This window comes from Malassezia restricta, chromosome VI (genome assembly GCF_003290485.1).
Source record: "Malassezia restricta chromosome VI, complete sequence".
NCBI classification, from domain to species: Eukaryota; Fungi; Basidiomycota; class Malasseziomycetes; order Malasseziales; family Malasseziaceae; genus Malassezia; species Malassezia restricta.
This window is the reverse complement of record NC_040198.1, coordinates 510,744-533,679: the sequence shown is the minus strand read 5'-3', so window position 1 is coordinate 533,679 and position 22,936 is coordinate 510,744. Positions and strand designations below refer to the sequence as shown.

The 22,936-nt window shown below is 60.7% G+C and overlaps 18 protein-coding genes and 2 non-coding genes across 20 annotated transcripts; 7 read left to right on the top strand and 13 right to left on the bottom strand.

Moving 5' to 3' along the window:
• Nucleotides 1-10: 10 nt before the first annotated feature.
• Nucleotides 11-103, bottom strand: MRET_t0058. The gene has a single exon. It is a non-coding gene; the product is annotated as a tRNA-Thr (tRNA).
• A 68-nt stretch (nucleotides 104-171) lies between these two features.
• On the bottom strand, nucleotides 172-264 carry MRET_t0057. Its single transcript has one exon. It is a non-coding gene; the product is annotated as a tRNA-Thr (tRNA).
• A 119-nt stretch (nucleotides 265-383) lies between these two features.
• Nucleotides 384-2,285, bottom strand: MRET_3673 (RhoGAP; the record flags this gene model as incomplete). The annotated part of the gene is made up of 1 exon (XM_027630300.1): nucleotides 384-2,285. The coding sequence occupies one exon, from the start codon at nucleotides 2,283-2,285 to the stop codon at nucleotides 384-386; it is 1,902 nt and encodes a 633-aa protein (XP_027485944.1).
• Nucleotides 2,286-2,390: 105 nt separating this feature from the next.
• On the top strand, nucleotides 2,391-4,274 carry MRET_3672 (U4/U6.U5 tri-snRNP-associated protein 1; the record flags this gene model as incomplete). Its single annotated transcript, XM_027630299.1, has 1 exon — nucleotides 2,391-4,274. One exon carries the CDS (start codon nucleotides 2,391-2,393, stop codon nucleotides 4,272-4,274), a length of 1,884 nt encoding a protein of 627 aa, XP_027485813.1.
• Nucleotides 4,275-4,290: 16 nt separating this feature from the next.
• MRET_3671 (protein-serine/threonine kinase) lies at nucleotides 4,291-6,204 on the bottom strand (the record flags this gene model as incomplete). Its single annotated transcript, XM_027630298.1, has 1 exon — nucleotides 4,291-6,204. The coding sequence occupies one exon, from the start codon at nucleotides 6,202-6,204 to the stop codon at nucleotides 4,291-4,293; it is 1,914 nt and encodes a 637-aa protein (XP_027485945.1).
• A 246-nt stretch (nucleotides 6,205-6,450) lies between these two features.
• On the top strand, nucleotides 6,451-8,484 carry MRET_3670 (serine/threonine-protein kinase ULK2; the record flags this gene model as incomplete). The annotated part of the gene is made up of 1 exon (XM_027630297.1): nucleotides 6,451-8,484. The coding sequence occupies one exon, from the start codon at nucleotides 6,451-6,453 to the stop codon at nucleotides 8,482-8,484; it is 2,034 nt and encodes a 677-aa protein (XP_027485946.1).
• An 11-nt stretch (nucleotides 8,485-8,495) lies between these two features.
• On the bottom strand, nucleotides 8,496-8,741 carry MRET_3669 (fungal protein of unknown function (DUF1748); the record flags this gene model as incomplete). The annotated part of the gene is made up of 2 exons (XM_027630296.1): nucleotides 8,496-8,555; nucleotides 8,583-8,741. 2 exons carry the CDS (start codon nucleotides 8,739-8,741, stop codon nucleotides 8,496-8,498), a joined length of 219 nt encoding a protein of 72 aa, XP_027485967.1.
• Nucleotides 8,742-8,860: 119 nt separating this feature from the next.
• MRET_3668 (uncharacterized protein) lies at nucleotides 8,861-9,217 on the bottom strand (the record flags this gene model as incomplete). Its single annotated transcript, XM_027630295.1, has 1 exon — nucleotides 8,861-9,217. One exon carries the CDS (start codon nucleotides 9,215-9,217, stop codon nucleotides 8,861-8,863), a length of 357 nt encoding a protein of 118 aa, XP_027485966.1.
• Nucleotides 9,218-9,339: 122 nt separating this feature from the next.
• On the top strand, nucleotides 9,340-9,837 carry MRET_3667 (trafficking protein particle complex subunit 2; the record flags this gene model as incomplete). Its single annotated transcript, XM_027630294.1, has 1 exon — nucleotides 9,340-9,837. One exon carries the CDS (start codon nucleotides 9,340-9,342, stop codon nucleotides 9,835-9,837), a length of 498 nt encoding a protein of 165 aa, XP_027485965.1.
• A 287-nt stretch (nucleotides 9,838-10,124) lies between these two features.
• Nucleotides 10,125-10,901, top strand: MRET_3666 (flavin reductase domain protein; the record flags this gene model as incomplete). Its single annotated transcript, XM_027630293.1, has 1 exon — nucleotides 10,125-10,901. One exon carries the CDS (start codon nucleotides 10,125-10,127, stop codon nucleotides 10,899-10,901), a length of 777 nt encoding a protein of 258 aa, XP_027485964.1.
• Nucleotides 10,902-10,948: 47 nt separating this feature from the next.
• On the bottom strand, nucleotides 10,949-11,420 carry MRET_3665 (NADH dehydrogenase (ubiquinone) 1 beta subcomplex subunit 9; the record flags this gene model as incomplete). The annotated part of the gene is made up of 4 exons (XM_027630292.1): nucleotides 10,949-11,005; nucleotides 11,037-11,052; nucleotides 11,088-11,115; nucleotides 11,156-11,420. 4 exons carry the CDS (start codon nucleotides 11,418-11,420, stop codon nucleotides 10,949-10,951), a joined length of 366 nt encoding a protein of 121 aa, XP_027485963.1.
• Nucleotides 11,421-11,562: 142 nt separating this feature from the next.
• MRET_3664 (coupling of ubiquitin conjugation to ER degradation protein 1) lies at nucleotides 11,563-12,150 on the top strand (the record flags this gene model as incomplete). Its single annotated transcript, XM_027630291.1, has 2 exons — nucleotides 11,563-11,632; nucleotides 11,660-12,150. The coding sequence occupies 2 exons, from the start codon at nucleotides 11,563-11,565 to the stop codon at nucleotides 12,148-12,150; spliced, it is 561 nt and encodes a 186-aa protein (XP_027485962.1).
• A 37-nt stretch (nucleotides 12,151-12,187) lies between these two features.
• Nucleotides 12,188-12,793, bottom strand: MRET_3663 (Rho GDP-dissociation inhibitor; the record flags this gene model as incomplete). Its single annotated transcript, XM_027630290.1, has 1 exon — nucleotides 12,188-12,793. One exon carries the CDS (start codon nucleotides 12,791-12,793, stop codon nucleotides 12,188-12,190), a length of 606 nt encoding a protein of 201 aa, XP_027485961.1.
• A 147-nt stretch (nucleotides 12,794-12,940) lies between these two features.
• Nucleotides 12,941-14,260, top strand: MRET_3662 (uncharacterized protein; the record flags this gene model as incomplete). Its single annotated transcript, XM_027630289.1, has 1 exon — nucleotides 12,941-14,260. The coding sequence occupies one exon, from the start codon at nucleotides 12,941-12,943 to the stop codon at nucleotides 14,258-14,260; it is 1,320 nt and encodes a 439-aa protein (XP_027485960.1).
• Nucleotides 14,261-14,275: 15 nt separating this feature from the next.
• MRET_3661 (peptide chain release factor subunit 3) lies at nucleotides 14,276-16,117 on the bottom strand (the record flags this gene model as incomplete). Its single annotated transcript, XM_027630288.1, has 1 exon — nucleotides 14,276-16,117. The coding sequence occupies one exon, from the start codon at nucleotides 16,115-16,117 to the stop codon at nucleotides 14,276-14,278; it is 1,842 nt and encodes a 613-aa protein (XP_027485959.1).
• Nucleotides 16,118-16,233: 116 nt separating this feature from the next.
• MRET_3660 (oligosaccharyltransferase complex subunit epsilon) lies at nucleotides 16,234-16,617 on the top strand (the record flags this gene model as incomplete). The annotated part of the gene is made up of 1 exon (XM_027630287.1): nucleotides 16,234-16,617. One exon carries the CDS (start codon nucleotides 16,234-16,236, stop codon nucleotides 16,615-16,617), a length of 384 nt encoding a protein of 127 aa, XP_027485958.1.
• Nucleotides 16,618-16,624: 7 nt separating this feature from the next.
• On the bottom strand, nucleotides 16,625-17,651 carry MRET_3659 (mitochondrial alcohol dehydrogenase isozyme III; the record flags this gene model as incomplete). The annotated part of the gene is made up of 3 exons (XM_027630286.1): nucleotides 16,625-16,685; nucleotides 16,711-17,369; nucleotides 17,394-17,651. The coding sequence occupies 3 exons, from the start codon at nucleotides 17,649-17,651 to the stop codon at nucleotides 16,625-16,627; spliced, it is 978 nt and encodes a 325-aa protein (XP_027485898.1).
• A 101-nt stretch (nucleotides 17,652-17,752) lies between these two features.
• Nucleotides 17,753-18,433, bottom strand: MRET_3658 (DUF1768 domain protein; the record flags this gene model as incomplete). Its single annotated transcript, XM_027630285.1, has 1 exon — nucleotides 17,753-18,433. The coding sequence occupies one exon, from the start codon at nucleotides 18,431-18,433 to the stop codon at nucleotides 17,753-17,755; it is 681 nt and encodes a 226-aa protein (XP_027485899.1).
• Nucleotides 18,434-18,802: 369 nt separating this feature from the next.
• On the bottom strand, nucleotides 18,803-19,378 carry MRET_3657 (small subunit ribosomal protein S7e; the record flags this gene model as incomplete). The annotated part of the gene is made up of 1 exon (XM_027630284.1): nucleotides 18,803-19,378. The coding sequence occupies one exon, from the start codon at nucleotides 19,376-19,378 to the stop codon at nucleotides 18,803-18,805; it is 576 nt and encodes a 191-aa protein (XP_027486003.1).
• A 140-nt stretch (nucleotides 19,379-19,518) lies between these two features.
• On the bottom strand, nucleotides 19,519-22,851 carry MRET_3656 (sulfite reductase (NADPH) flavoprotein alpha-component; the record flags this gene model as incomplete). The annotated part of the gene is made up of 1 exon (XM_027630283.1): nucleotides 19,519-22,851. One exon carries the CDS (start codon nucleotides 22,849-22,851, stop codon nucleotides 19,519-19,521), a length of 3,333 nt encoding a protein of 1,110 aa, XP_027485887.1.
• Between the last annotated feature and the right edge of the window lie 85 nt (nucleotides 22,852-22,936).

The following is a 22,936-nucleotide window of genomic DNA, read 5'->3' as shown; positions in this document are numbered from 1 at the left end:
AGAAAAATTGTGCTCGCACCCAGATTTGAACTAGGGACCCTCTCATCAACTTCGCCGGAACGCAGTACGAGTGAGAAATAATAACCACTATACTATACGAGCCAATCTATGCAAGCCAAGGTCTTGTGCGGCGCCATGAGGGCGAGCCGGTGTGAGGGGACGCAAAAAGTGTGCTCGCACCCAGATTTGAACTAGGGACCCTCTCATCAACTTCGTCGAGACGCAGTACGAGTGAGAAATAATAACCGCTATACTATACGAGCCACGGCTACGAGAAGCTAAGCGCTGTAAGCATATTTGAGCTGCCTGTCTGTGTCTGGCGGTACGTCCTGCCCGACGCCGGGTGGAACCGTGGATCTTGACATCCTCGAAAGCTACCAACATTATAGAATGGATGCGTCAGAAAGGAGGGAGCTTCGTGGTCGAGAGAATCGCTGGGCGATGGGAAGCGACGTGATGTCCGTGGAGGCCCGTGCTGGGACCTCTTGCACGGTTTGCATCGAATCCTGGGACAAGTCGGCAGGGTGCCATTCCTCTGCGTTCTCGTGAGCATCTGGGTCGAGAAATAGGGCCTCTTCTGCATCGGTATCGCGCAGGCTGTCCTTACCCGTCTCGCTGGGATGGGCAGGGAGTGGCGCCTCCTTCTTGTCCACTTGGGCGGCTGGCGCTGTGGTCTCCGCCTCCTCACACACGGGTGATGGCTGTGGGGCGCGGGGCCCGATACCTGCATGCGCGACCAGCGCGCCATGTACAGCGGGCTGAGGCTTATCCAGCAGCGGCGGTGGGGATGCCTTGTCGGGCTGGGTCGGTCGTGCACGTTCGTGGAACAGCCTAGGTCGGCACCGCACGAGCGTCATGGTGAGGGTGCTGGAGATTTGGAGGGAGGGCGATAGAACGAGCGCGAGGTTGGAGAGTGTCATTTTCGTGCACTCCACGTTCTTGGGCTCGGTAAGGACACCGAGGTGCTCGGTGATATCGCGCAGCAGGTACCATTCGTAGAAGGGCAGGCTTTGGATATAGGGCTCCAGTCGCGTGGCCAGCACGGCGTCGTTGGACTCCTCGGCACAGATCTGGTCCATAGCCGCGGCTATCTCGTGCGGCACGATCGGCGCGGGCAGCTCACGGAGGTACATCTTGAATACGCTGCACACCGCATGCACGTCGAGATCCGCCGGGCTGATCTCAGCCATCGCGAGATCCGTGCCGGGCGACTCCCACAGCGCACGGAGCCTTGCGGCGTGCGATGATCGTCCAGGGACGCGGTAGAGGCCCTCTTCGTAGATGCCCCACTTTTCCAGGCTCTCGATGCAGCGTGTCACGATGCGCGGCACGACAAAGTGCCGTGTCTGCTCGCGAGATAAGAGCGGCGGGCGGTCGCTCTGCTCCAGATCGTGTGGCAGGGGCGCGCCGGCATCGCGCAGGCGCATGCCGAAGAGCGCAGGCTGACTGGGCGTGGCCTCTTCGGTGAGGGAGGCATTCGTCCGGAGCGACTGCGTGCTAGACGAGCTCGAGAGGACCGACGACGAGCGCAGCGCACGCAGTCGCGTCGCGCGTGTCGGTGATCCGACGCTGTCGCGCCATTCGATCCATGCGCGTGTGGCAGAGGATGGCTCGCCGCTCCGGGGCCCGCGGATCGGCACGAACAACGAGCGCCGCCGCGTCTCGTGCCGTGCCGTGTCGAGCGGCGGCATGCGTCGGTGCACGGCGGGCGGCGCACGAAGCCGGAGGCCGCGCATGGACCCCAAGAGGCTGTGGGAGGTGGGCAGCTCGGTGTCGACGTGCGACGAGCACGTCGGTGCGGACGAGACGTCGGTCATGCTGGCATTCGTGGGCACGACGTCGGCGTCTTCGTCCGTGTCTTTCTTCGGCTCAGCGAGCCACGGCACACTCAGCGGCATCACGGGCGGCGGCGCATGCAGCTCGTCTGCTGCCTTTGCGGGCGACGGACGCGGCGAGCTCGACGCCGAGGGCGGCGCGGGCGTCTCCACAGGCGCGGCTACGTCGCTGGATGCACGCGATGCCATGAACGACGAGCGCGAGCCCTCCGTGCTCGGGCGCGCACCCCTCGCGCCGAAGCGCATCGACTTGACCTTGTGGTTCAGACTCCGAATCGATCGCTGCGTGCTTTGCAGCGACACGAGGCTCGGCGACGCGAGCGACGCACCGATTGCACGCCGCGGCTCCGCGCCCGCCGCACTACTCTCTGCCGATGACGTCGCAGCGCCCGCACCTGGCTGCCCATCGCCGCCGATCGCGCGGTTGAGTCGCGTCAGCAGACTCGGCATACAGAGCGGGTGGCCGTCGTTGGGGAGGCGTCTCTCGGCCGGAGCGTCCCATGGCGGTCAGGACACCCCGAGCCTCACGTGCCTGTTGCCTCCACGCCATCATCGATGGGCGCCTTTCGAGCCTCGCTCTCGTTGGACGAGGCGAATCGTGTGCGCCTTTCGCTGGGGCTGCGGCCGCTGGAGGTGGACGATGAGACTGGTGCCGACGAGCGCTTCGTGCCTGAGCGCCCAGCTGAGCCTGTGGCGCGCGACGAGGCGGTGGCGACGTCGCACGCCCCGCAGGGACCGACGCTCGGCCAAGGCGCGTCGATGAGCGCGCGCGCATGGATCCAGCATGCACGTCGCCAGGCGCAGGTGCATGCCGCGGAGCGCGCTGCGCAAGCGGACAAGGAGCAGGCGGCGGCGGCGCCGCCTGCGTACACGTCGCAGGACACGCACGGACTGCGCGTCGCTCACGACCTCGCTGAGCTCGATGGGCATGAGCGCATTCTCACGCTGCGTGATGCAGGCGTGTTGGATATGGAGGAGGACGAGCTGGAGGAGGCCATGACACAGAGGCGTGCGCCGCCGAGTGCGTCGTCAGGCGTGCTTGACAAGTACGACCACGTCGAGACGCTCGATGCTCCGGCGCCACGAGCCGACGTGGGCTTTCGGCTGGGTGAGGCGATGGATGCGCCTTTGCGTACGGAGGCACTGGCGTCCGAGTCTCGCCACGCGCAGCATGTGAGTCTCGACTATGAGAAAAATGTGCCCGTGTCCGATTACGACACGGCCTTCAAGAAGCGGAAAAAAAAGAGCCGCCAGCCGCGCCGGGTGTGGGTCGAAGAGAGCGCTCCGGCCCGTGCCGAGGCGCTCGTGGACGACGACGAGCTGGCCGCGAGTCTGGCGCGAGCGCGTCGGCAGCGCGCGAAGGCATCGATGAAGAAGGTGACGCCCGCGATGGTCGCCCAGTCCGTGGCGGCCCACCAAGACGAGGCGCCCGCGGCCGATGGCCTGCTGTTCGATGGGACGTCGAACTTTGTCCAGCAGATTGTCGAGCGAAAGGAGGCGCCACGGCGCTCGGCACCCGAGCACGCCTCGCCGGCCGCCGATGCCGAGGCGCACGAGCACGCCTCGGCACCCGAGCCGCCCTCGCCACCTGTGCCTGCCTCGCCGCACGCCCCCGTCGACGAGGCGCCCGCCACGAGTCCCACCGACGCCCCCCACCCGGCCGCGGAAGCGGACCCATCGAGCGTCGCGTCCGTGCTCCAGTACCTCCGCAGCCAGGGCTCCCTCGAATCGACCTCGTCCGAGCAGCGCGAGCATGAAAAGACGCAGCTGCAGTACGATGCATGGCTCCACCGTCATCGAGACCACGCTGACGACGACGACGACGCCCAAGCCATCATGGACAAGTTCAAGGACTACAAGCCCGATATCAAGATCGAGTACCATGACGAGTTCGGACGCACCCTCTCGACCAAGGAAGCGTGGAAGCAGCTGTCCCACACATTCCACGGCACAGCTCCCGGTCACCGTGCGCAGGAAAAGCGCCTGCGCCGCATCGCCGAGGAACAGCGCCGCGAGCGCATGCTCGCGGGCGACACGAGCGCCATGACGCAGGCCTTCCAGGCACGCTCTGAACGCACGGGCCAGGCACATATGGTCCTCAGCGTCGGGCACCACGATCATGCGCCGCACCACTTTGACTTGGGCGCCCCGCCGCGTCTAGAAAAGGCGCCCCGCCCCAGCGCCGCCCCCCGTGCCCCTCCGGCCGCGCCTGCGCCTCCGGCTGTGCCTGCGCCTCCGGCCGCGCCTGCGCCCACGGCTGTGCCAGCCCCTCCGGCCGCGCCTCCTGCCCCCCCGGCTGCCCCCCCGGCTGCCCCCTCGGCTGCGGCCACGCAGCCCGCGTTCAAGCCCGCGTTTGCGCCCGCCTTCCAGCCGGCACAGCAGGCCCCGGCTGCCGAGGGCTCGCGCGTACGCATCGCGCTCAAGCGCAAGGCTACATAGATGTACATACTACGTGCTAACGAACGATGGACGCCTGTCGGAACTCGTGGAAAGGGGAGGCATCGTGCAGCGAGGGATCCAGGACCGGTTGGTGCTCCCAGTCGTACGTCCGGGTCGGCCGCGTGCTCCGATCTTGCTCGAGCGCGGCCATGGAAGGGGCACTCGGCACGATCGGCGGCGTCTGGTGGCGCAACAGACCCCACGACACACTCGCAAACCAGCGGTGCTGCTTGACCTCACTCGCACCAAGCTGCGCGCCCAGGCGCTTGTGCTCGTCCTTGACGAGCAGCTTTTTGATCAGGTTGCGCCCCGCGGCCGACATGCTCACCGACTCGTCACGGAACGACACGTCGCGGCGCAGCACATTCGCAAACGTCGAATGGCGCGACGCGCCCTTGAACGGCGTCGTCGCATACACCATCTCGTAGATCAAGATGCCGAGCGTCCACCAGTCGACCGACGACGTGTGCCCACATCCCTTGATCACCTCCGGCGCAATGTACTCCTCCGTGCCGACAAACGAGTTCGTCCGCAGATCCGCAATGCACGCACGCGTATCGACCAGCGGCGCAGCACCTCGAGACGCCTGAAAGACACCCGGCGCACCAACCTGCTGCTCCTGCGCATACGCCGACAAGTCAAAGTCCGAGAGCATAACGTGCCCCGACTCGTGCAAAAGAATGTTTTCCGGCTTCAGATCGCGGTAGATAAAGCCCATCAGGTGCAGGTACTCCAGCGCCGCCACCACTTCCGCCGCATAGAACCGCGCGTCGCTCTCCGGCAAACACCGCCCCGGCAAGTTCTGCAGCGCACGGAAAAACTCACCCCCCGCGCAATACTCCATGTACAGGTACAGGTAGTCGCGCGTCTGGAACGTGTGGTACAGCGGCACAATAAAGGGGTGATTCGACGCGAGAAGAATCGCCTGCTCGGCCAGCACACGCTTCACCTTGTTCCGCTTCTGCATCTCGGCTTTCGATAGCACCTTGAGCGCATAAAGTCCCTGGCCCTGCACGAGATAGACGCGCCCAACGTCGCCCTTGCCCAGCAGCTTAAGCGTGCGAAAGTCGCTCGGACACACACGCACCTCGCTCGTCTTGACGCGCGACACAGACTTGGTCGGCAGCGGTAGCGGCGGCGCGACGTCCGCGCGACGAGCCTCCGCCTGCAGCGCGTTGCTGCTCTTCGACTTGAACAGCTTCGCCAGACGGCGCTTCGGCACCTCATTCTCCGATGCCTGCCGCGTCCGCGGCGTCGAACGCAGCCCAGGCAAAAAGCGCGTGCGTCGCGGCGACACAGGTTTCACGACAGGCGGCACAGGCGCCGCAGGAGGGGCTTCCACCGACGAACTCGATTCGATGGGCGTGTCGGACGACGAGGGAAGCTGCCACGGCCACTCATGCGTCTGACTCGAGTCTGTGCCATCCCGCCACGACGCATTCGACGACGACGCAGGCGCACGCTGCGGCTCTTCGTGCCAGCGGGGCAGAATCGGCGGCGCGAGGGCCTGGAAGGCCGTCGACTGGTACAGCGCTTTGGTATCGGGCGCACTGGCCACGCGGCGAATCCACTGCTCATCACGCGCGCCATACAAGTCCGGTAAGTGCGCCGGCTGCCGGTCCAGCACATCGCCAAGCATACCCAGCGAGGGAAGCATGACACTCGAGCCGGACGCGAGGGACGACGTCGTACTTGCATCCAGCTCAGCACCACGCCGCGCCGGCTCCACCGCGCTCGCGGGCGAATGCGTGCTCATGAGCGACGGCGCAGGACTCGTAACATGCGTGCTCGACGAGGACGGCGACAAGGTATCAGGCACCAGCGCCGGCACCGATCCCGGCGGGCTCTCTTGGCGCTTGCTTTGTCGAAACAACTTCATCCACCTTCGCGTAGGTCCAGGCGAAGTCGGCGCGCTTGTGACAGTCGACATGTCACGCAAGCGTGTCGAGCGTCTGACGTACCCACAGCCAGGGCGGAAGGGATCACGCGTCCCTCCAGGCCGGCCAGGCCCCCCTCGATCGCGTAGGTATCACGTGAACACACGTGATAGCACACCAGAGCGTGGGGCGGCGTGGCCGGCCGTGCGTGCAGGGGCCACGTCCAGTCATTCTGCCCCAAGCGCGTGGCGTAAAAAAGCGATACGCCACCGCCGCTCACCGGTTCCCCCTCCTCCTCTATGCTGTCGTCGGAGGAGTCCGATATCGGCCTATCCCAAGTGGGCGACTATGCACTCGACTCTGAGATAGGCAAGGGCTCCTTTGCTCTTGTGTACAGAGCTCACCATACGGCGATGCCACATCAGCTCGTCGCCGTCAAGTCGGTCATCCGCAGCAAACTTTCGTCCAAGCTCCTCGAGAACTTGGAGGGCGAGATCTCTATTCTCAAGTCCATGCGCCACACCAACATTGTCGACCTGCGCGACTGCCTCTACACCGACCAGCACATCCACCTCATCATGGAATACTGCCCAGGCGGCGACCTGTCCATGTACATTCACAAGCACGGCCAAGTCGCACCATGGGACGGCGATGCCCAGACCAACCCACTGGCCGCCGCGCAGCGCGCCAAGTTCCCACACCCAGAGTACGGCGGCCTGAACGAGCACATGGTCCGCTCCTTTTTGGCCCAGCTCGTGTCAGCCGTGCGCTTCCTCCGCAGTGGCGACATTGTGCACCGCGATATCAAGCCCCAAAACCTGCTCTTGCAAATCCCCGACGACGAATCCCTCGCCTCCGGCCACCCCCGCGAAATTCCGCTCATCAAGGTCGCCGACTTTGGCTTTGCTCGGAATCTGCCAGCCGCCTCGCTGGCGAAAACACTGTGCGGATCGCCGCTGTACATGGCACCAGAAATATTGCGCTACGAAAAGTACGATGCCAAGGCAGATCTCTGGTCCGTCGGTGCCGTGCTGTACGAAATGTGCGTCGGCAAACCGCCATTTCGCGCCTCAAATCACGTCGAGCTGCTACGGCGCATCGAGCAGAGCAACGACCGGATCAAGTTCCCCGACGAGCGCTCCGAACAATCGCTCGCCAAGGACGCTATGCGTCGACACCTGAATGGCGAGGCACCCCGCCCGCCCCCACCCGTCATTGCCCCCGACATCAAGGCCCTCATTCGCCGCCTTCTCAAACGGCATCCCGTGGAGCGCATGAGCTTCGACGAGCTCTTCGCCGACCCCGTGGTGACACATGTGCCCTACAGCGGACACGCCATTATCAAAGATCAGCTCGCTGCGTCTGTGCACCTCGCCCATCTCCCTGCCGATATTTTCGCCCCGCCCAAGCCGCCGACGAACGACGCCCCCTTGCCCACGCCGCATACCCCCGACGATCGCCCACCCGCGCAGCCAAGCGCCCTGTCCCGCGCGATGCAGTTGGCCAGTCAGGGACACGCTCTGACAGAGCAGAACAAGCCAGCATCCCTCGGCCCTGAGGCACCACCGCTTTCCCTTCTCAGCAAGCCCATGTCAGCTCCTTCGTACCCTGGTCTCTCATACACAGCTGATGAAGGCCTCCTTCCCCTGCTACAAACTCTCGCAAAAAAAGCCTACGTTCTCATCGAGTTTGCTGATACGCGGCACGCCGAAGTACCGCCGAGCCCCTTGCATCTTCACAGCTACTCACCCGCAGGCAGCAGCCCCAACTCGACCAGCGCTTACCTGCAAGAAGTAGCCGGGGCGGAAAGCCTGGCGCTGTACATTCGCTCGCTCAGTTTGCTGCAGCGTGGATTGGAGTACCTGAATGCCTATGCTGAACGGTCAGTCGGTAGCGAGCCACCAGAGCAGCTCCGTGACTTGACGCAGTGGTTCCGCGTGCGCTTTGACGAATGCTACCACAAGTCGCTCCAGGCACGCTCGAATTGCCATACGAATGTGCTTGTTGATCCCGCTCAGCACATCGATCGTCTTATCTTTGACAAGGCCTTGGAATTGGCACGTATGGCTGCCTTGGACGAGTTGGAAGGAAACAAGCAGGACACACGCACGTGGGACCCTACACACTGCATTATGGCATACGAGACAGCATTGCACCTGCTCATGGGCCTCTTGGATCCCACGGAAGACCGAATGAACTCATGCGTACCGTCCACGTCGACTGTGGAGACATTCTTGAAAAGCATCACGAAACGCCTGGCCGTGTTGCATGGCAGGGGAGGCACGGTGGGCCCGACACCCACCTCTGCAATGGTATCTTTATCCGCTTCATAGCATGTACAGTATTAACGTATACGTTCAAAAGACGATGAGCGGCCGAGGCACACCACCGCAAAGTCCATCAACTGTGACGTCAGTGCCTCACGACGTACCCATTCGCCCGCTTCGAGATACGCGCTCACAAATTTGCGCATCTCGAGGTGCTTGATGCGAGGCAGTGCCACGGTCAGACCCGTGTTTCGCTTGATGCCTGAGAGCACCATGCTTATCAGCATGGCGTCGACAACCACATGCAACACACGCCCCAACATGGTGGGGGAACGTGTACCTGTCGGTGGCGTCGATCACGTGGATGTGCCTACCACCCAGCTACTCGTGTGTCAAGTCGTTTCCAGTCGCTATCGAGGGTATAAAGAGGTATACAGAGTGCTTAGGACGTCCAACGACGCCACGAAAAGAGCGGAGGCCGCTCTTCAATTTCAATCCAGCCGCCACGCCGGGTAAGGTATGCGCGCTGGCCCAGCCCGCCGACAGGCAGCGACTCGGGCGCGTAGCGAGTATGGGCCTTTTTGGCGTCGTCACTCATGATCTCCTCTTCCGAAAAAGTGCCGCGAGAGTCCAGTCGGTCCTGAAGGTTGCCTTTGCCATTTGCTGGGCACGGTAAAATGGTCGATGCCGACAGAGATACAGTCACCATGGCAGCAATAAAAGTCGTAACAAAGAATGTCGACTCTAACGAGCGCCTCGATCTCCATCGCAGAGGCAGGATGTTTCGCCAGAAAGACATGGGGCCAAGGAGAAAGGGTTCGGCGGGCGCCGCTGCCGTCGACGACCTCGGTCACGGACGGTTCACGTGACCACAACGATGCGGTTCGTCAGGGCGTGCGCCCGGTTTGACGGACGCGCGGTATGAGGGGGGCTCAAGTGCTGACGCCGCCTGCTTCTCACACCGACTTGGGGCACCATGTAAAGTGCGTCGTCATTATTTCGAAGAACAATGCGCCATTATACCTGCGTGCTATCGAGCCCACGGACGCTGTGGCCAAATGGCACTTTTTGGCTCATAGTGCGTTGGATGTGGTGGAAGAACACGTGAGGCTGCATACGAATCCGTACCTGGGTCATCTGCTGTCCATCGAAGATTGGGCTATCTATGGATACCAATCTCCATCCCAGATCAAGATTATGCTCATGTTGGAGCAATTGAACGAGCCATTTCCCGATGACCAAGTACAGATTCTATGCAAGGCCGTACATGCCACCTACCTCTCTTACCTGTCCAACCCATTTTTAGGCTACGAAAAGCCTGATGCATCCCGCCTCATACCCATGAATACGGACCCCAGCAACGCGCCGATCACAGATGCCCACTTTGACAGACGAATTCTCCAGATCCTAGGTTTGTAATCATACACGCATTCATCATATCCTTTGTGGCTGGTCGCGCCAACGTGTGCACGGCTTGTGCCGCTTCACACTTCGCAGGACCTACATACAGATCCACTTTCTGTTGAGCCACCTCGCTGTCAGGCCTTGGAGTGTGAGCACAGATACGGGTGGGACAGCCTCTCTCCACATAAATCCCCTTTCTTCCACTCACCGGCCTGGCCTTGCTTCGTTGAGGACTGCGCCACAGTAGATTGACACGCTTACACGCCCTTTAGCAGCGTTAGATACCAAGGGTAGCCAACGTAATGTGGGCTCGTCATGCTCGAAGCGCCCGTGTGTGGTGTGCACGCGTGCGACGCGGTCTATGCACGTCATCGCCAGTCTGCGCGGCCAAAGATCGAGTGGCACTGGGTGAAGCCATTCGACGGGTGATGCGAACCAGTGCTCAGCCTGTTGCTCTGGTATCAGCCTTTGTGCCTTCAGGAGACCCCAATGACCCGTCCCTACATATCCACGCTACCACGCTCTCGTCATTTACGACCGTATCTCTCGCGCCGCCACTTGTGGCCTTTTCCATTCGTGAGCCGAGCCGCATGACCGATGCTCTGCGAGCAGGTGTAGCGTCGCCTGAGCCGCATCCTTCTGAGAGCCCTGATCGCTTAGTGCAATCCGCCTTTGCGCGCCAGCCCCATTTCCTGATACATATCCTATCCTTCACGCAGCAGTCGATGAGCAACTTTTTTGCCCGACCAGGCGCCCAGACCTATCCTACTTCACACCAGCATGTGCCAGACGACCACCCTTTCAGGCATCACCCGATGCAGCCATCCAAGGCCGTCGAGGGCCAGCTGATACCGACCGAGGCCATTGGATCGCTAGCGTGTAGTCTGGTGTATCAACTGGACCTGACGTCGCCCGACTTGCACGGCACGACCGAATTTGTCAACGGATGTGTACATACGAACGAAGCTGGCAGCGCGCTCTTCCTTGCTCAAATCCACGATGTCGAGATCGGCCACGAACACATGGACTCAAAGCCGCGGCCCCTCGTGTACTGGCAGCAGGGCTACTGCTCGACGTGATGGTTCATAGGCTCCTGTAAATCCAACTACACTACGAACACTAGTGTCTAGACATTCTGGTCCTTGAGCGACTCGGTCTTTTGCTCGTCGGTAAACAGACGTGGCTGCACGGTGAGTCATTCCTGGTGAACATACAGGCAAATTGCGCTCCCTGAAGCAAGTTAGTCACCATAAGCGCATACGTACCACTTGGTACCGCCCACATACGTCGGCGCTGTGCGGTGTCAGTCTGTGTCGTGGCTGTCAGTACGTACGCTTGTATGGATCGGGGTGTTGCCGGCTTTCAAGACGCGCTTCTGCCTGGTTCAAAATGTTCGCAAGTTCACGCGGGTTCCGAACGTGGCGGTGCTGTTCAAATTCGGTGCGGATACGAATGGCATCCAGGCGCCACGCGTCGCGCCGGATGTGCCAGTTGAGCGAGTCGCGCAGGAAGCGCCTGTACAAGTTCATCACATACTTTTTGTGCAGCTCGCTGAACGCAGGCTGCGCACTCGAGAGCTTCGCTGCCGTCGCAAACATCTCTCTCGAAAAGGGGAGGAGCGCCGCCGATTCGAGTTTTCCCCGACGCCGACTCGTCGTAGCAAACCGATCACGTGATACACCAACGGTGCACGCGGCCGCATGGCGCCATGGGCTGCCCAAGACGCGCGCTTGGGACACCATGAACGACGTTGTGGGGGGATTGTTTGCGCTCGTGACGTTGTGGGTGATTGTGCGCATTATTGGAGGTGGTATGTAGCGCCTACTTACCTGAGCAGCAGCCAGACAAACCCATGGATCCGCCCTCACCCAGCCATCACCGGAGGCTGTCCAGGCCGTCCGGTCCATGTTTCCAGATATTCCGGAGGCATCCATCCGCTATGATCTGTCGTTAAGTGGCAGTGCAGAAGTAACTTGCGAGCGAATCCTGCAGCAGGGGTACCTTCCATTACCGCCCCCCGGCTTTCCAGGTGCTGACGAAGCTCGCCAGGCGGTATCCGAGGACTATCAACGGCGCCAGACGCCATCCACGTCAGCGGCTGCTACTGCCTCCGCCACCAAAGCTGCATCGTCTACTTCCTCGAATCTCATATCGCGATTCCACTTGGAAAGTCGCCTGCACGAGCCACATACCACACCGAAAGGCAAGGAGCCAGCCGCTGTGGCATGGTCTCCCAACGCGCAGGATCGCCAACAGAGCTTACAGGAACGAAAAGCGCAAATGATTCTCCAGGCACGTAAGCGCTTGGAAGAACGTCGTTCAGAGTGACACTTGTGTACGCCATCTATGTCTATAGTCCATTCCCCTATGCCTTGGTAAACTTGAACGACCACGTAAAATCGGCATACGTGGTGCCATCATCATCGACAACCCTGCTACGCACCGTATTCGTGCCACTACGGGCCAAGAATCCACTGGGCGCAGTGTTGGGCGCAAACCGCTTCGTGTATGGTTCAGCGCGGGGTGGGTAGGAACCGATCATTTCTTCCATACGATCCACGGCTATGCCAGCACGCTTCACGACATGAATGTACTTGAGACCCGACAAGACCTCGCGACCGACCGTAAATTGGATGGTCACAGCATACTCAATGCCCTCCGTGATCTGGAGCGGCATCTTGGCCACCTTTTCCAACTCACCAGGGCGGTCCAGCTGGATGCCCACGCGTCCATCCGGCAGCTGCTCACTCTCCAATGCCAGTGAATGAATCACGAGGCGGGGCGCATGCGGGTCCATGGCGCCCTGCGTGGCCGAGGAGCTGATGCCCAAACTCTCTTTCCAGCGGCGCAAACTCTCATCACCCGCATCCAGCGACTGATACTCTTGTATGGATTTTTTCTCTCCGGGCTTGTACCCGGCCGTGGGCGTGGGGTTGATGTTGTCGGACACCTCTGGCAACTCGCCCGACATGGTGGCGAAAGACAGACGCGGCGCCAAATGGTGCCCCTTGGCCCCTGCGATCATGGACCGACATCCCAGTCAGGATGACTAAGCACATCGTAGCCCCTCGCGCCCAGAGGCAGGAGGCTTGGGTGGCTGCTAGCTGTACGAGCGACGATGCGTGCAGCGCTGGCCGCTGGCCTCCGGCATGCGCGGTATACATCGCGCCCATTCTTGTATCTCGTGCCGCATGTGCGGTGCAAGCACGCATCCAGGGCACCATCAAGTGATCGCGTGTCTGCGAAAAATGGCACGGACACAGCACCGACCCGCACCCAGGAAAAGGAGCGCGAGCGCCACGAACAGGACATGTCAGCGACCTCGCTGGTTAGTGCGACAGCCGAAGACTTGCTCAAGCAGCGTTTTCTGCACGCGCAGAAGCGCTCACCAGGGAATACCCTCATGACGGGCGGCAGCGGCACGGCCAAGGACATGCCCTCCTTCTTCCGTGACGAGGGCGAGAGGCACTCCTCGACCGCGCCTGACGAAACGAGTTTAATGAGTATGCCGTCATCACAGGCCCCGCGCGCCAAGCAGGAGGCGGCACCAAAGCCGGCGGACGCGTCGTGCGCCTATGCGGACGATATGGTGGGCCCGATTCCTGCCTTTCAGACGCCTGCGTTGTCTCCGATCCGACGCAGTGACTTGTCCTTATTACCCGATCAGCCGTTTGATACACATGCCTTTGTACAGCGTCTCGAGGATGGCGGGTGGAAAGCTACACGAAGCGATGCCTCCGCTCGCCGTCACGACCCTGCCGAAGCGATCATGGACCTCACACGCGCTCTGCTACGGCATCACGGCGAAACGTTGATGAACGAGAATATTAACCGCAGTGACCTCCATAACCAACTGTACCTATTCTCCTCGGCACTGTCTGAGCTGCGCACCGAGGTGCGTGTGCGCGCACGCAACGATGCCGCTGCCCTGCGCAGCATTACCCTCTTGCTGGAGCGCGAGATTGACGGGCTGAATCAGAAGCTACAGTCCGACATTGAGCAACTCAAGCATGATATCCAGGTGGAAATGAACAGCCGCAAGACCGAGGTGCAGGAGGAGAGCAACAACCTCGAGCAGGAGATCCAGGACCTGAATAATCGCTTCACCATCTTTCTAAGCGACCTCAAGACCGAAATTGAGCAGCGCATTAAATGGGACGCCACACGGCGAGCGCTGGCACTGGTATTTGGCATCGTCGCGATCATGGTGTGCACGCTCGCCCTTGCCGACTATTTCACGCGCGAGTCTGCGCCCGTGGACGAAGAAGCGCAGTCCACGTCCCCCACGCCTGCGAAACCCCGTGTCCTGCAGCAGGCCCGTGTTCCTGTGGACCATCATACCCTAGAAGACGATCAAGACGTGGCGCTGCCACCCAAGTCAGCGGAAGAATGGGGTCTCCTGCCCCGCTACGACGCGGATGAAGTTCGGCACGTATAGTTGCTATGTAGATGCCTAGTTGATGGACAATTTTCCGACGTTGGGCACGTCGTCGTCGGACAGCAGCTTGGTGACCTTACCGATAGCCACCGTCTTGCCCTCATCACGCAGCGTAAAGCGGCCGAGCTGCGCATAGTCGCGGAAGCGCTCGAGGCACACGGGCGCCGTCGTCTCGATCAGCGCAATGATCTTCATGCCCTTCTTGGCAAATTGCGGACCACGTCGGCTCTTGCGGCCCGTTTTCTTGTCGTAGTAGTGCAGCAGCGCCGTCAAATTCACTTCCTCGTTGAGCGAGTGAGCGTGCATGACAGCACTGTATCCTGCACAAATAATGTTGCGGTGCTCGAGGATCGCGAGCTGCGCCTCAAAGCGGCGCACGACATGCACAGGGTCCTTCGGGTCCGTCAACACAAAGCCAGCCTGCACCTCGTCGAGCTCGACACCCTTGAGCTTCACACGCACATTGTCTCCCGACACAGCTGCTGGCACCTCCTCGTCTACTTCGTTAAAGATAGCCAGCACCTCGACCGTCGTCTTGTTGGGCATGAGCATCAGCGCATCGCCCTTCTTCATCTTGCCACTCTCCAGCTTGCCGACAACGTACGTACCCATATCCGCATACTTTTCGCTCACAGGCATCTTGAGCGACGCACTCATCTTGCGGTCGCCGAGCTCCAGGTCGTCGAGGTACGTCAGCAGCGGTGGACCTTCGTACCACGCGCAATCACTCGACTTCTCTTTCAAATTGGCGCCCGAGAACGCCGACACGGGAATGAAAATGACATCTGTCTTGGGGTTGAAGCCACTTGCACGCAAGAAAGGCGACAATTTCGATACAATCTCGTCAAAGCGCTCCTTGTCCCAGCCCACCGACGGGTCGTCCATCTTGTTCACCACCACAATCAAGCGCTGCACACCGGCCGTCTTGACCAACACAGCATGCTCACGCGTCTGGCCACCACGCTCAAAGCCTGTCTCAAACTCACCACGACGCGCCGAAATGACCAGAATCGCCACATCGGCCTGGGCCGCACCACCAATCATATTCGGCACGTACGACTTGTGGCCAGGCGCGTCTAGCAGCGTGTATCGGCGCTTGCTCGTCTCGAAGTATGCACGGCCCACTTCGACCGTCTTGCCCTTGTCACGCTCCTGCTGCGTCGAGTCCAGCGCCCATGACAGGTACCACGAGTCACGTCCAATGTCCTTCGCATCGCGCTCGTACTTCTCCAGCGTGCGTTTGTCCACCATGCCCGTCAGGTACAACAGGTTACCACCCATCGTCGACTTTCCTGCATCAACATGTCCCACGAACACCAGGTTCAGGTGCGACTTGATCTCCTGGTCACCAAACAGATCACGCAGTGTCTCCTCATCCGTCGCGCGCTGTGCGTCCTGCAGCACCTTGTCTGAATCCACCGACGCTTTTTCAGCCACTTTTTGCTCAACCTTTGTCTGCTGCTTCACAGCTTGGCCCTTGGGTGCGGCCGAAGCTTCCTTGGCCGGCTTGGCCGGCTTGGGCTCTTCCTTGGGCGCTGGAGGCTCTTCCTTGGCCGCGGGGGGCTCTGGCTTTTTGGCACCGCCGATCGACACACTCACCGCCTTTTTCGTTCCAGCTGGCTTGCTCTCTGAGGCCATAGCCGCTGCCTTGGGCGGCAGCGGTGCCGGACCGCTGCTAGGCGCTGGTGGCATGGGCGGCGCAGCACTCTGAGGTGGCGGGGCGGCGAAACCCGTAAATCCTTGGTTGTAGTACGCATCGTATTCTTGCTGCTGCTGCTGCTGTTGCTGCTGCAAAAAGCGCGGAACAAAGCCGGCCGCCGCAGGATTAAAGCCAAAGCTGGGTGCGTTCGGGTTCATGGCCCACGGTCGTCGTCCGCAAAGAGGGGGCAGCTATTTTCGACTTCTGTCTTCGCGTGCCACGTGGTCCCATGTGACAAGAGTTGGGAGGCGGCTCGAGCCTCGTTTCTCGCGTCATGGGCAAGAGCAAGGCGGCCGTGCCACGGGCCTCAAACAAAGCTGCGCCCCCCAGCAACGCATTCACGCAACTGTATAAGGCGTATATCAGTGAGACGCCATCACATTTTAAGCTCATCGATGCATTCTTGCTATTTTTATTCGTCACGGGGGTTCTGCAGTTTGTCTACTGCGTCGTGCTCTCCGACTATCCTTTCAACTCGTTCCTGGCCGGGTTTGCTGCCACGGTCGGCCAGTTCGTACTGACTCTGGCCTTGCGAATGCAGATCGGCGCCCGTGCTGATACCAAGGATCGCCCTCGCGTCACGGAGGGCCGCGCATTGGCCGAGTTCGTGCTGGCTTCGGTCGTGCTGCACTTTTTCGTCGTCAATTTCCTTGGCTAAGTGTACATTATTTAACCTCATCGACTTTGGCACGCTGGAGTGCAAAGGCAGGGGTCACCCATGCGCCGCTGTGTGTTAGTAGCCAGTACGTACCATGCACATTGTGTGCCTGCCCATGTCCAGCTTCCCAGCTTGGCGTGACAGTGGGTATTGGGACAAACAAGCCGGCCTGACACGACACCGACTACCACGTCGGACGACTCGGTCATCCACAGCTGCGGCTCGACAAAGTACGCCGAGCACGCTGGCGAATGAAGGAGTCCGCGCCGTGGCCCTAGCACGCGCTGCATTCGTTCCAGGCCTAGTGACGGCCCTTTTTGCCGCGCAACAGGTGCCGTGTCTTGCCCTCGACGCACACTATCGCGCTTGTGTGGCTCAAACGCCAGCTCACCCTTGCCAGGCTCGTGCTGCACCACATCCGCGTCCTTCGCCAACTCTCGACGACACATCTTACATCGAAGACGCGCACACGTAGATGCGGGTGTATCTGGCACAGCGTCCGAGTATGGATCATCTTGCGCAGCCAGCATGGCTGGCGTGATATAGTCGCCCATCGCAAAAGTATGTTGCAAAAGGTACCTGCGCACACGCGGCGATGCTAGCCGCACCCGGCACGACTCGGACACGTACAGCTCCAATTGCTGCAAGAAACCTGCGTTGGGTTCGGCCTGCGGCTGCACATGTCGAATCTGTGCCAAGGCCTGCTCGACACTGGCTGCGTGCCTTTCTGCGATAAGGTAAGCAGCGACAATCTATGGTCAGGCGGGCAAACATACCGTCACACTGCATGAGCGCCCAGATTCACAGTACACTAGCACAGGCTCCTTGCGCTGCACATGTGTACTGAGAAACTGGTGGGCTTGCGCAAAGTATAAAAAGATGGGCGCCTCAGGTGCGTCATCCACAGGCACATTCAATTCGGCCAACGACGTCGGACACGGATCAAGGGCACAACTGATCACCGCCTGAATGCTGCCGAGCACGTCGGAGGAGGGAGGCTTGCCCACCCACACATCCGGCACAACCTCCTTCATGGCGCAGGACAGCCCAAAATTTTGGGACGAGCCCTTCCAAAAAATCGCACGTGCCATGAACCATGTGGACAAACGCTGGGTATCGTGCAAAGGCTATGTGCTTAGACTGTTTGAGTGCCACTGTTGGCTCCAACGCCCGCTGCTACGCGCATCAGTTCGCGAGTCTGCATGATCGTGCGACCGAGAACATTTCGGCCGCGTCCGATCGAGTCTGACATCGCTGCTGAACCCCAAAAGGCGTCATTTGGACTAGCATGCACAATTTCGGCATCACCTGTTTCGAGAAGGGCCAGACGCAGATCAGAATATTGCATAAACTTGGTCAACAAGACCATGCGCATAGTCGTGACATTGACGCCATCTCTAATCCAGTCGGGACGCACTTCCTTGGCGAATGTGCGCGCAATATGAATGGCCTCTACCGGGTTCGAGGCTTTGCGAATTTTGGTGGCAATGTCGGGGCGACTGTCGATGAATTTTTGGGCCTGGAAAAGATGCTCAGCCGTGGGATACCGGATGCCATCGACCACAACGGGATGGGGCGATGCATTGTTGAGCCAGAAGAACGGCAGGTCTTTGGAATAAAACTCAATCCTGTTGTTGCCATTGGCACTATTCTTGCTGTGTTTCACAGACTCCATCACAGCGGGCGACGCGTACAGTAATTCATTATCACCAGCGATCGAGCCGACATTGGCTGCCAACACGTCGTCCGACGATTCACTGTCACTCGTGGATCGCTTTGAGCCTTTCTTAAACCAAGAGCTGATCCGCTTTGACATGGTGCTCGCTATCCCTCAAGAAGTCGTGTGCACTAGAAGAAAGGCAACACGACCTATTGTGTCACGCCTTACTCCGCGGTGCATGTGCACCCGCACCATTGTGTGCTGTCTTCGGCATCTCACGAATGACGTGCTCGAATCACGTGCAACCGAGACTATGCAGGCATTCTTATGTATTTTGGGGCGTATACGTCCGACTACAGGGTATGACTGCAAGACACAAGGCACCTCACGCAGTTGGACGGCGCGGCGTGGAAGCATATAGGCGTGCATAGACTATTGCAACACAACGCACATTGCGTACAAAAGTACACGTCACCCATGGCAGCAAGGTGCGCAGCCCTGGGCATGAGCAGGATCGAGGATAGTTTAGATGGTGAAGGCCACTTCCTTGCCCGTGAGCTTGCGGTACACGCTCGAGAACGTTTCGAGCTTGTACTCCAGGCTGGTGGCATCCTTCGAGTCCAGGGCGCAGCGGACAAGCTTGCTGCCATCCGTGGACACGCGCACACGCTTAGCTGTAATCTCCGTAGGGAAGACAAGGTCTTCAAGGATGGCACTGTGGACAGCCGTCAGCGTACGGCTGCGGGGCCGAGGCTGCGTCGCACGGCTGTGGCTGGTGGGCTTGCCCATGATGCGGCGCTGACCAATGAATACGACGTGGTGGTCCGAGAACTTCTTCTCGAGCTCACGCGTGAGCCTCTGCTGGATACGCTGGAAGGCCTTGAGCTGGGGCATGGGCACAAAGACCACGTAGGCCTTCTTGCCGCCCTTGACCTCGACCTCCTTGACAGCGCTCACCTGGAGAGGACGCAGCTCCATCTTGAGCTCAGGGATGTGCGACTCGAGATCAATAAGGGCCTGGCAGACCGTGGTCTCGACCTCAGATGGAGGACCAGCGGGCGCCTTCGCCGTACGGAAGATCTTCTGGTTGACAGTGGCCATCGCGTTAGTGGTAGGAGACACACCACGGCGGATGTTCTCACCCACCCAAGCTTCGCGCGGCAGCAAAACTGTAAAACTTCATAGATCACGTGCTCATCTATTCGACCTTCTATGTGGAGGTATGCCACCCCGCGGGGGAATTAGTAGACTTCGAGCACGTAGCGCTCATCGTCCTTGAGCTCGGCAATCTTGTTCTCGGCCTTCTCGCGGCCCCAGCCGTATTCGCTAAAGGCCTGGACAAGTGCCTCTTGGATGTCCGGTACGGGCCAGACAGGACCACATAGTGTAAAGATACCTTTGTCGCCATCCTTGACCTCTTGGCCGTCAATGTCCGGCACGAGGAACTTGACGAGCTGCCTGCCGTCTTCGATGATCTTGTGCTGGATGTACACCTTCTTCTTCTGGTCACGCGAGAAAGCAAGGCCTAGGTGCGTCAGCAGACCATCATGCAGGTACGCTTCCAGCTCCTCGCCGTACAGGTACTCCATAGAGCGATGACGCGAGCCAAAGTAGTAGTACATGGGACCGACTTCGATGCCCTGGCTCTTCTTGAGCGCGCGGGCCTGCAAGAAGGCACGGAATGGCGCAGCGCCTGTACCCAGACCAGCCATAATAATCGGCTGCGAGTCGAGGGGTGGCAGCTTCATGACCGAGGGCTTGAGACTGACCGTGACCATCGAGCCTGGCTTGAGAGCCGACAGATAGCGCGTGCACTGACCAAAGCGCGGGCTACCGTGCGGCGTCTTCCAATCGACCGTCACGATGAGTAGGTGCACAGAGTCGCCCACAGCCGCCTGCGCACTGGCAATGGAGTAGTGACGTGGCTTAATCGGCTCGACATTCTTCACGAGCCAATCCATGGTCACCCGTGCTGTCGGGAACATGTGCATGACATCGACGTACGTGACCGTCTCGAGATCCGACAGCTTCTTGAACGTCGAGTTGCCTTCGCCTGAGCTGATAAAGCGCAGCCAGCGAGCCTCATCCTGGCTCTCCACGATTTTGCCTAGCGCCTCAAAGAAGCTCTTGGGCGGCTTGCCAAAGATGTCGAGGTTCTGCTGCAGAGTCTGGAACACGGTGCGGGTCTCAAACGAGCCTGGGCGCGTCACGCTCGGTACATACACCAGCTCGTCTGGATGGAAACCGCACCACCGCACAAAGTCGGACACTTCGTGCTCGTCGTTCCAGCCGTGCACGCCGAGCGCCTCACCGACTTCGTACCGCAGGCCCGTGCCTGTCGTGTCGAGTTCCATGTGGAACAGGTAGCGGTCGTAGTCCAGCGGTGTGAGGCGCTTGTTCACAGCCACGCGGACGTTGTACGTCTTTTCCGGCAGGTCTGGACGCAGCGCGGCTTCTTCCAGCCCGTACGCCTCGCGGAACATGAGTTGCCATGCCGCCAGCGCCCACGATGCACGCACGACTTGGCCGCCATCCGAGGCCAGCGCCGTGTTGGCACGCACTCCGTTGTACGACAGGGTCTGGCGCTCCGGCACCTCGTCGCTCGTCGTACTCCATCCGTCCGTGCGCACAGGCTGAGCCTGGTGCGTGTGCGGCACCCACTGACCGAGGTGCGGCGCAGCTGCCGCCACACTCGACATAAGCACGGCAGGCGCCACATCCGCCGCCGTACCGCGTGCCTTGCTGTCTGACAGCAGCGTCTGTGCGACGCCTTGCGCGTCGATCACGACGACTTTGGCACGTTTCGATGCCAAGAGGGCCTTGTCGGCCGCGCACAGAGCACCTTGCACGTCCTCGGGCGTCCAATTGGCGGCATTGAGCACAAGCGTGCCATCCTGGCGCAGCGCTTCAAGCACGCGGTAGCCAGGCAGCAGCGAGGCCGGCTCGCTGACGACGACGACATGCGACGTGCCGTCGCGTGCCAGCACATCCATCGGGACATCGACACCAGGGCGCTCTGACATCAGTACATCTGAGCGCACGGCACCGCCCGCAGCATAATTATCGTAGCGTGAGAGCATACGCACATACTTCGATGCGTCGAAGAGCGAGCGCGCCAGCAGCTCGGCCGTCGGCACAGACACACCAGCATCGGTGCCCACGAAAGTGACGAGGTGAGAGTTGGAGAACGGCATGAGATCGGGCACTTGCACGGCTGCAGCGCGCGCGAGCACATCTTTCAGCGACAACGGCGCTGCCTGCTCAGCAGCGAGGCTCAGCAGCGCGTGCCATGCCTCGGGACACAGCGCCTGGCCAGGTGCGAGCACGAGCGACTGAGCACGCACGCCACGCAGAGCACCACTAAGCACCGACTCGAGTACGTCTGCATAGAGAGCGCCATCCGTCGAGGAGAACGCCTCTTCGACGACACGCAGAGTCTGCACACTCGTAGGGACGGCCCGACGCAGCACAGCAGCGTCCCACGAGCCCAGCCTGCGGACGCTCACAATGCCTACTTTACCGCGCAAATGAGGCGGCAGTGACAAGAGGAGCGCACGCGCACGATGCGACATGGCGCCATGAGGCATGACGAGTGCGGTGGCAGGCGCCGATGGACCCGTGTACGTGCATGGTTCGGGCACCTTAGACGACGGTGGCGACAGAACACTGCGCTCACACGCCGCATACGCACCATCGAAAATGTGCACGAATGCACGCTTCGTCTGGCGCGTGTACGCATAGTGGGCGACGTCGATGGCCTCCTGACGCGAGGCGGATAGCACCACCTCGTAGCCGACATCGCTCAGCATGGCGGCCGTGGAGAGCGCCGAGGCATAGTCGTTAGCCACACGCAAGTCATCATGCATGCCTTGGTTGATGCCCGACACATGCACCACGAGATCCGTGTTGTCAGCGGGGATCGTCGCGAGCGACGGACCCATCGCGAGGAAACCGGCGGCATTCGTCAGCACCGTGACCGTCGAGCTGCTGTTCGGCACAGCGCTTCCGCTACTGCCCTGGCCGGCCACGAAACCCACGACGGCCTGACCGGCACCTGCGCGCGTCTGCATGGGAATCACTCGCTTATCATGCTGCGACTCGCAAAATGCACCAAAGCCCGTAGAGCTGCTTTCGTACGTGAAGATCGTACCGCTGTACTCGAGCGCCAGCATCTCCATCACGAGAAGACTGAGTGTGAGCATGTTCTTGTTGAGGTTCGGCAGGTCTTGCACGTCCGAGACCAGCGTGGTGTCTGTGCCAAGATCCACGTGCGTGTCCTGTGGCTGCACAGCTGGGATCGCGCTACGTGGCTCGTAGGGCTGGCCCATCACACCGCACACGTCGTACATCGACGCTGCGTCCGACTCGACGGGCGCTACATACAGGCCCTGTTCGTCCTGATCGGGGCCCGGCGCCTTGGGCGGCGCTTCAACGAGCTTGACCTGACTCTTCGGCGTCTTGGTGATCGACGCCTGCACGAGGGAGCGAGCCACCGTGTAGAGAGCCGCACCAACAAAGGCGCCACCCGTAAACAGGGCGGCCGCGTTCAGCGCAGACGATTTCGTAGTGGCCATACGCTGGGAAGAAGGCTGAGTGCCGCGACTGGCCACGACAGCGCCAGGCCAGGTGAGCACGTCATTTTCCCTTTGCTTATGTGAC